Here is a 10,500-nt window from a genome sequence, read left to right as displayed (position 1 = left end):
ATTGCTGTATTGATATTTAATGAATGAGAAAAGATAAAAAAAAAATATTGTGTAAAATTATACAGGTGGCCTAGTGGTTAGCGTCCCGGGCTGTGGATCCGAAGGTCAATGATAACTGTTAGATAGCTTGTAACTTCTAATGAACTTAACTGGGATAACAGTCTAACAGAAAGGGAATCTACAAGTTACGTGAAATAAGATATTTGTGTTTTGTAGCACTGATTATGAATCAGTATTGATATTCGGTGACTGATCCCAAACAAACCTTTTTAAAAAAACATCTTAATGGCTGTAGAAATGCCAATGTTTTAGTTACTCTCTGACTTCTCTGAAATAGTTTACACGTTATTGACAGGAAGGGTGTGCCAATTGTTTGTTATTCAATGACCAAGATAAAAAAAAAAGATAGCAGTATGTACGATTGAGAGCTTTAGAAAAGTCATTGTTTTATTTCTTTAGTAGTTGATATCTACAATATTTTGTTTACAGAATCGAGTTGGTTGAGGGGTTAAAGTCTGTTTTATTCAGTGGTTGACATCTATAATATTTTGTTTACAGATTAAAAATGGTTGAGGGTGTGTGAAAATCGGTGTTGTTTTATTCAGTGATTGATATCTATACGATTTTCTTTACAGAATCAGTATGGTTGAAGGCTGTAGAAAACTCATCAAATATGCTATGCTTATGGCCAACTTAATGATTTTGGTAAGTAACATTTTGAAAATTGGAAAACAATAGCTTTTAAAATTAAGATATGATAATACCAGTTTGTATACTTTGTATTGCTAGCGGTATAGCGTGTACTTCCTACCATAATTCGTTCTTCGAGACATTTTTTTTTCTCTACCATTATAATAATATTACCATTATTTGCTGTTTATTAAAATATGTATTTCCACAAATAAACCCTCGCTATACATTATCATCTAGAGATGTATTGTCTTGCAAACCATCACGGCAAAAATTAGTTTCTTTAGAACCCTTACGTTATTTGTTCTGTTTATTCCAAAGGCTGATTCAATGGTTTATTTTCAAAGGTAACAGTTATTTATTAAGCATAATGTAACTGTATTACTTCATAAATATTTTAAAAACTCTGACATGTTTTCAAACTTTCTTTCGGTCAAATCCCTTCCACTTTGTTTATACAGGGTGTCCGAAAAGTCTGGAACCATAGGCACTTCAACGAATTTTACAGAATGTGTTCCACACGCTGTCCTTGTAATTCGAAGCTAGTTTGGATTAACAGCAGGATTAACTTGCCATTCTTATGCAGAGGCGTCGGAAGCGGGGAAGTTGAAGCATCCCCACTTTTTACATATTTGTTGAATTGTTTTGCAACTGCAAATTATATGATTATGTTAATTTTCTGAGGGGCATGCCCCCAGACCCTCCCTAGATTAAGCTGCCTTTGGAGGCACGGGAGCTGTTTTTAGTAGTTCCTTGTATTCATTATAAAATATACACATCTAGCCGAGCACCCCAACTTTGGAACTCCTTACTACACCAGTATCATGCTTTGACAACGCCATAATTAGTCATGTATCTGAAATTATGAAAAACTGCTAATTACCCATAGTTCCAGACTTTTGGGGACACCCTATAGTAAGTACCTTGTAAACAGATATTTTGAAGTTCGGAACAATTCAAGATCTTTTTCTGACATTATACTAGGAAAATAACTTTAGTTTAAATGAAAAATAATTTTTTAGTTAATTATCTTTATACTTCAACGTTATATGATGTATCACTTTGTTTGCTTTTTCTTTATTACAGCTTTTACACAAAATCACTAAATACTTTTATGCACTCACAACGAACTTAATTATATTCGTTGAAAATTTTTTCATAAAATGGGGGCCTGGCATGGCCAGGTGGTTAGAGCACTCGACTCGCAATTTGAGGGTCGCGGGTTCGAATCCCTGTCACACCGAACATGCTCGCCCTTTCAGCCGTGGGGGCGCTATAATGTGACGGTCAATCCCATTATTCGTTGGTAAAAGAGTAGCTCAAGAGTTGGCGGTGGGTGGTGATGACTAGCTGCCTTCCCTCTAGTCATACACTGCTAAATTAGGGACGGCTAGCGCAGATAGCCCTCGTGTAGCTTTTCGCATAATTCATAACAAACCAAACAAATCACTAAATACTTTTATGCACTCACAACGAATAAAATGGATACTAAAAGACGGATACCGTCAAAACAAGATTTTGGTGCGTTTTCACCTCCTGAAATTTATTTTTCTGCGCAGACATTATTATCGAATTGTGAGGATAATTCGTCAAAAAGCAATTATTTTCTAACCAATTCAACGTAAAGATCAAGGTAATTCTAAACGTTTCTTTCGCATTGTTCCTTGAAAAATCTCCGATTATTTCTTGTTGAGAAAGGCCTAAAATACACCCCTGCTGGGTCCATCAAACAAAACCCATTTTGATACGATATTTAACTGCCGAAAGTATGAAAGTTGTACTAAACCCTGGCAAAACTTGTAAGCTATATAGTCACGAGATTTTCTATTTTTTCATAAATTTAGAAACATCAATTATTGATTGATGACAAAAAATGGCTTAGAACTGGCGAGGATGTGTGCACACCCATAGCAGACCCCACCCCTGATGCATTATTAATCAGCCACATGCTTAGCGGATAAAACAATGTAAATGACAGATGGAAGCAGGTGGGGGAGGAGAGAGAGAGAGGGGCAATGGAACCACTAATCTTTCTGTACGTAGGTTTTGAGTTTTGACAAGAATCTTTATCATTTATTCATTTTCCAAAAGGCCACACATAACTCAAAGTCCAATGCTGAAAACGTTATAAAAGTAAATGAATCAGTGCATGTACATAAACGCTCGATCCAGGATTTAGCTATTGTTTGAATTGCAATCTTAAAGGTGACAGAAATAATAATAATAATAACTTGCTGTTCCTAGAAAAAAACTTTTGAGCACCACATTTTACAGATTATGAAATTTCTGGTTGAACTAAAGACCTAATTTCATATCACCGTTTCGGTAAGATAAGAATAAAACCTCAGATATAGAACAATACATTTCGTTGTACTTCCAGCAAAAAGAATGATGTATCTTGTGGTAACAACTTTTAGTGTCTTGTGAAATACAGTGTAATACTGCCATGTGTTAAGCTGTATGAATCCACGTCCCACCAAACATGCTCGCCCTTTCAACCTTGTGGGGCGTTATAATGTGACGGTCAATCTCACTATTCGTTGGTAAAAGAGTAGCCCAGAGTTGGCGGTGGGTGGTGATGACTAGTGCCTTCCCTCTAGTCTTACACTGCTAAATTAGGGACGGTTAGCGCAGATAGCCCTCGTGAAGCTTTGCGCGAAATTCATAACAAACCAAACCTTCCCAGGAGGCCCGGCATGACCAAATGGTTAAGATACTCGACTCACAATCTGAGGGTCGCGGAATCGAATCCCCGTCCCACCAAATATGCCCTTTCAGACGTGGGGGCGTTATAATGTGACGGTCAATCCCACTATTCGTTGGTAAAAGAGTAGCCCAGAGTTGGCGGTATCTGGTGATGACTAGCTGCCTTCCCTCTAGTCTTACACTGCTAAATTATGATGGCTAGCGCAGATAGCCCTCGTGAAGCTTTGCGCGAAATTTATAACAAACCAAACCTTCCCAGGATTTCCTTGACAAAGGCAGCAGATCAGCAATTCGAAACAAAGGGTGTAAACTAATTAACATCCAGTAATCGTGTGGTAAAAATAAATTAGTAGCTAATTAGACAGGCTACTAACAAAGACAACGATAAAACAAAATAAATTTCGACCAGTATGCAAAAATACACCAAAAAAAACCGTTTTTTGTTTGTTATACCGAAATTTTCTACATGCAAACGTTTCATTTTTGAGGCTGTATGCTGATTAATAGCATTGTTACGATCGGTTTTAATGTGTAGTTTCGAAGTTTTTATTTTCTCGAAATTCAAAAAACACACAAAAAACACTTTTAGAAACGTATCTACACGGTAAGGTTAGAGAAAATCATAGAAGTCGTTCGCATGTAGGAAATAATTAAGTTGTGTAGCTTTGAATGTTTGGTCTTCTATATACTTTTGGTAGGGTTGACTGTGGAGCAAAAAAAAATAGTTTGTTTTTCTTTCCCTAGGAGGTGCTACTTCTACCATCCCGATTTTCTCCTTTTCACTTAACCCGTACATATGATTTTGGGGGAGGGGGGATTTATGACAAATTAGTAATTAGGAAAGTACATTGATAGTTATTTCTTCGGTCATTACACTAATAATTTTGCATTTTTAGTATTGAGTGGTATTAGCAGCTACTTTTTTTTATATTTTCAACGGTCTATTAAACACAGTTTGTGTTTCATAAACATGATTCGAGTTGTGTTTGGTTTAGCTACGAATTCAAGCATTGATAAACATGATTCGAGTTGTTTTTGTTTAGCTACGAACCTACGAATTCAACTATTGATAAACATGATTCGAGTTGTTTTTTGTTTAGCTACGAACCTACGAATTCAACTATTGATAAACATGATTCGAGTTGTTTTTCGTTTAGCTACAAACCTACGAATTGAACCATTGATAAACATGATTCGAGTTGTGTTTGGTTTTGCTACAAACCTACGAATTCAACCATTGATAAACATGATTCGAGTTGTTTTTTGTTTAGCTACGAACCTACGAATTCAACCATTGATAAACATGATTCGAGTTGTTTTTTGTTTAGCTACAAACCTATGAATTCAACCATTGATAAACATGATTCGAGTTGTTTTTTGTTTAGCTACGAACCTACGAATTCAACTATTGATGAACATGATTCGAGTTATTTTTCGTTTAGCTACAAACCTACGAATTCAATCATTGATAAACATGATTCGAGTTGTTTTTTTGTTTAGCTACAAACCTACGAATTCATCCATTCATCTACATTCTATATATTTTACATCATAACGTTTGGGTTTCCTAATTAATATAAGTCTCCCCCCCCCATGTTAAATTACATATCTCTCATACTAGGAACGATCAACTTTCAATGTAGATTTAAAAAAAACTCTTGGGGCGCGACACGTGCTCAATTATACACAGAAAAGTTTGAGGTAGTGTACAGAGTCAGAGTCTAGAGGGCTTTTACACGCTACAAGTTAAAAATAAAGACCACACTTGAACGAAGGCCCCCCATCACACCTGTTTTTGAAAGTCATATGATTTCCTTGATTTTAAATAGTTTTAAATAATGTATAATTAATCATCAAATTTTCAGCCAGAATGGTACCTTATGGAAACCAGAGCCAGGCCAAAGACTCCTGAAGCTTTGGTGTAACCGGATCTAATTTTGAACGTCTGACCAGAAGAAAGGCAGCCAACCAATAGCACTCGCCGCCACAAGATCTTTGTCCGACTCTTTAATTGGATTGACTCATTTTTATAACGCGTTCACAGCTGAAGCGTTGAACTTTTTCAGTGTATCGAACCTTGAACCTTTCGATCTACAGTCTGGCACGCTAACTACTCGGCTAAACCTGACTCCATAGCTCGTTAGAAGTACCCATTTAGTGATTAGACTCAATTAAATTTTGAATTATTTGAATTGTGTATCTGATGAACTTACCAGTTGTTGTATATGTAACATTCATTTTGTTGTTTCTCCTCCGTCAAGGTCGGGGGGATCATAGTTTTCGCAATAGGAGTATGGACGTTAGCAGACAAAGCATTCATGGAAAGTCTGCTAGGCAGCAACCTGTACGTCAGTTCAGCAGCAATTCTTATTGCTAGTGGTGTAATAGTTATCATCGTTGCTTTTCTTGGATGCATGGGAGCCGTCAAAGAAATCAAATGTATGCTCTTGACGGTAAGTTTTCTGCCTATAAGTATTGATTTGTGAAAGGTGAACTGTTATTTTAACGAATAATAATAATAAAAAAATAGGATTGATTTGACTTTACACATGTTTATCATTAACATGTTCGATCACAAGGTAACTATACGGTTAAGAACTAAAAAAATAGTAGCTAATTCTATAAAGCTAGCTAATAAGATACACCTATCATAAATGAATGCAAAAGAAACAGAAAATCTTTAATGGTTAAAATGCATTGAAAATTATCAACGTTTTCGGTCGTAATCCCAGAGGTACGTCCCCCGCTAAGACAGCGGTAAGTCTACGAATTTACAACGCCAAAATCAGGGGTTCGATTCCCTTCGGTGGGCACAGCAGATAGTCCGATGTGACTTTGCTATAAGAAACTAAGAAACACACACACACACACACACACACACACACACACCAAAGGGCTAATATATCGCGATGTTTAAGATGAGACAAGGTCTAAACAAGAAGCTGTTTGAAGCTTTGATCACCATGAACCTGTCAATGGTTGTTAGGTTTCTCTCGGCTGCATTTTAAAACCCTTTATATTTCATTTGCTTATTATTTTTTGTTTGACTTGCATTCCCCATCTTGCTACTGTTGCCCGGCATGGTCAGGTGGTTAGAGCGCTGGACTCGCAATCTGCGGGTCGCGGGCTCGAATCCCCGTCACACCAAACATGCTCGCCCTTTCAGCCGTGGGGGCGTTATAATGTGACGGTTAATCCCACTGTTCGTTGGTAAAGAATAGCACATAAGTTGGCGATGAGTGGTGATGAGTAGCTGCCTTCCCTCTAGTCTTACACTGCTAAATTAGGGATGGCTAACGCAGATAGCCCTCGTGTAGCTCTGCGCAAAATTATAACAAAATCAAACCAACTTCCTACTGTTGCTGAATGAAGCACGAGCAACCTCCATCTCCGCGAGGCCAACGAAATAAATGCAGCGCTTGGCGCGGATATTTTTTGCTGGTAGTGGTAAAATAGTCAACTCCAGTTTAAAAGCCACGACCTGTCCAAATGTGTCTGGTTAGTTATTAATGCTTTCAACTGCAAAGACACACTGTTTCTATAGTCACTGGCAGAAGACGCTATTAAATAAGTGTTTAGTTATATTTAAATTAAACTCTATTCCTTTTCTAGAATAGGCTTTATCAATAAGTATGTGTGTATAATGATCATAAGATATGGCTTTACACCACCAAGGAGTGTCTGTCTATGGATATCCGGCCCGGCATGGCCGGGTGGTTAAGGCACTCAACTCGCAATCTGAGGGTCGCGGGTTCGAATCCCTGTCACACCAAACATGCTCGCCCTTTCAGCCGTGGGAGCATTATAATGTGACGATCAATCCCACTATTCGTTGGTAAAAGAGTAGCCCAAGAGTTGGCGGTGGGTGGTGATGATTATCTGCCTTCGCTCTAGTCTTACACTGCTAAATTAGGGACGGCTAGCGCAGATAGCCCTCGTGTAGCTTTGCGCGAAACTCAAAAACAGATGAACTATAGATATGTGAAACCTAACTGTCACAATCATTTAAACTCATCTTTCACTGTTCTTACAATTGGACAATTAAAAGACGATCGTATGGATTTGGCAGTTCTGCAAGAATGAGTGAATGAAATATGATCTTATAATGACGTTTAAAACATTATCTGCGAAGTTCTTTAGCTAATTCCCCGCAGTGGTAAGTCTGCGGAAATATAACGCTAAAAATTGGGTTTCGATACCAGTGGTGGGCACAGCACAGATAGCCCATTGTGTAGCTTTGTGTTTCACTATAAACAGACAAGCCGAAATTCCTCATTAAATTGACAAGTTTATGGAATATACAGAATATGTATTTGTTTGTGGACTTCCATATTGTGTAATTAATTGGTTTCGTATTGTTATTTGTTGTCGCTACCACGGTCAATTCCTGGTTATTACCTACAGAAAACTGATCTAATTAACTTAAATAAATCGTTTGTAAACCAAATCATTAATGTGAGGTGAGGTTAACAGCACCAGTTGAAGTCGTGTAAGATGAGATTTTTCTCACAAGTTAAGAAATACTCTTCAGTTTAATAGCAGTAGTTGGTTGAGGTTGACAGCACCAGTTGAAGTCGTGTAAGATGAGATTTTTCTCACAAGTTAAGGAATACTCTTCAGTTTAATAGCAGTAGTTGGTTGAGGTTTACAGCACCAGTTGAAGTCGTGTAAGATGAGTTTTTCTTACTCCTTAAACGATTTTGAGAGTACAAACAATGTAAATATTCTAGAAGTTTACAGCAGACTAGAAATCGAACAATTCTGTGTAACTTAACAAGGCGCCTCCTTCTTTGTGGCTCAGTGGCAAGCCTGTAGTCTTATGACACTAAAATTTGGGTTTCGATACCCGTGGTGAGTAGAGCACAGATAGCCCATTGTGTAACTTTGTGCTTACCTACAACCAAAGTCTTAACACGTTAGATAATTTTCCTTTTTAAATATACACACTTAATTAATGAACATATACAGTACTTTTGGAGTCTATTTTTAAGTACACCGTTACTTGTCTAAACATGATATTATATAAAGTTTTGAAGTACATATACACTGTACACAAAAATATATAACATTCTAACCAAAAGCTATTTGAAGAACTGTTGTAAAAATGACTTGTCACGCTAGTCAATAGGGGGGCAACAATAAATGAATAGAATACCCCTTATGACATTGACCCATTTAATAAAATAAATAATAATAATAAAAACCGGTTCGATTTCATTTGTCGATGAGATGTCACAATATATTCCTGTTGTAACCTATAAAAAATATAACCTGTTCAGTACTTCCAGTCTTCATGTCATTTACATATTTCAAGGTAACCAGAACTATTTATAAGTGTGCAGACTTTTACATTTGAAAATCATATACATCCCACACTGATGTTTACCGCTGAAGACTTGATATCCAAGGAAACCAACGTTTTTGGTTGCAGGAGGTGAAACAACTATTTACTGATATCAGTTGTCTGCAAATAAATGAGCAAGAAAACTGAAACCTATAATGATTAGAACACTTTGAATCAGTTGTTGGATACTTATTAGGAAATTGTTTTAGACATTAGAGCTCGGTATGAAACGGGTTTCTTCCTCCGTACAACTTATAACTCGTAAATTAAAACAACTTTTTAAATCAGTATATATTTTAACGTTTTAATTTTAAGTAAATTATAATTGTTTTTTAATTACCTGAATATATTTTTCAACGGTAACATTTGGATTTCTTTTTCAGTATTTCATCATTCTCTTCATGATATTTATCATGATGCTTGTGGGTGGAATCCTCGGTTACGTCTTCAGAAATGAGGTAAAGAAGTCCTTGAATGTTTACAAACGTGTCTAAAATTTAATAAGCCTGTGTACTTACTTGAATTCGGAACTAAGATTATTCTAGTTTTCGTAGTGAACCTAAGTTTGTGTAGTTTTGGAAGAACGTGTAATATCCTAGCAGATATTCTTCTAAACCTATATAATTATGGGTTCTCACTGTATTGAATGAAATTATAAAAACACCCTACATATACTATATAATTCTCCGATATAAGAAGACTTCCTTTCGCCTTTATTCTGGGTTAATGGTGAGAGATGGTATTCCTTGAAACCTGTATACAGAAGACACAGCTTTAAGCTGATTCGTTCTAGAGCTCATATCTCGTTGAGAGATTGAGAGAAAAAAAAATATTTTCAATCCATAACTCTCTGAACACTACTTTTTCATACTGATAGTAGTAGTGCACTAAATAATTTTTATTTAATAAAATAATGCAACGAAAAAAAATAATGTGCAAAAAGCAGTCAATGTTCTTTAACTATCACAATTTTTTTGGTGTTTCTAGCTAAGCAATATGAACCGTTAAAATGTCTTCCATCTAAACAATGTTGTTCCCGTGGGAAAAAAAACAACGCATTTTCTTAGGAAGCGATCTACAAATCTCTGTACAGAAAACAACATAATATAATACGTCATTTGATAGACGAAAACCTTGCCTGTCTATTGGTTATAACTAATGTACTTGTAAACGTAAGAGAGAAACTACATGTATTGACAAATCCTGAAAGAGAGGATATGACACGTGGACATGGCAGGAAAAGTCTGATTTTCTATTTGATGGCTCTGTAACCAAACAAGATTGAAGGCAAATAATAATAAAAAAAAATTGCTATTTTCCAGCGATGGCGATATTATAGTGAGTATTTTACGTTAAATTTACCAATACCTAAATAAATCACTTGTACATCATTAACGGGTAAGAAACAGTCAATGCCTTCAGTTAAATATCTCCATATACGTAATATTAAAATAACCATGTTTAGAGCTCTGTTCTCAGGAGCCCTTCCTGGGCGCTAAACGGGGTGATACTTAGTGTCTGATTAGTGTTTGTTTGGACTGGCTGCGCTGTGTCCATGGTAAAGATTCGAACCCCGGATTTTGGCGTTGTAAGATCCAGGATTCAAACTTTTGCGGTGCACACAGCAGGTAGCGCAATGTGGCTTCGTTCTAAAACAAATAAATTTACCGTTGATTCACCTGAGATGTCTCGATTACCGAAATTGGTATAAAACACATGAATAAGTTCGTCAAGAAATTAATGTCGCACTTTAATTAATC

At 36.4% G+C, this 10,500-nt stretch overlaps 1 protein-coding gene across 1 annotated transcript in view; it reads left to right on the top strand.

Annotated features, from left to right (window-relative positions):
• Positions 1 to 642: 642 nt before the first annotated feature.
• LOC106462488 (CD151 antigen-like) overlaps positions 643 to 10,500 on the top strand; it is a 15,649-nt gene continuing 5,791 nt past the window's right edge. The window contains exons 1-3 of the mRNA XM_013922414.1: positions 643 to 705; positions 5,658 to 5,849; positions 9,124 to 9,198. Of these exons, the coding sequence (XP_013777868.1) occupies positions 643 to 705; positions 5,658 to 5,849; positions 9,124 to 9,198 (330 nt within the window). The remainder of the gene's footprint in view (positions 706 to 5,657; positions 5,850 to 9,123; positions 9,199 to 10,500) is intronic.

Source organism: Limulus polyphemus, unplaced genomic scaffold (genome assembly GCF_000517525.1).
Source record: "Limulus polyphemus unplaced genomic scaffold, Limulus_polyphemus-2.1.2 Scaffold1181, whole genome shotgun sequence".
In the NCBI taxonomy this organism is placed as follows: domain Eukaryota; kingdom Metazoa; phylum Arthropoda; class Merostomata; order Xiphosura; family Limulidae; genus Limulus; species Limulus polyphemus.
Note: the sequence above shows the minus strand (reverse complement) of the source record. Positions and strands in the feature narration are given on the sequence as shown.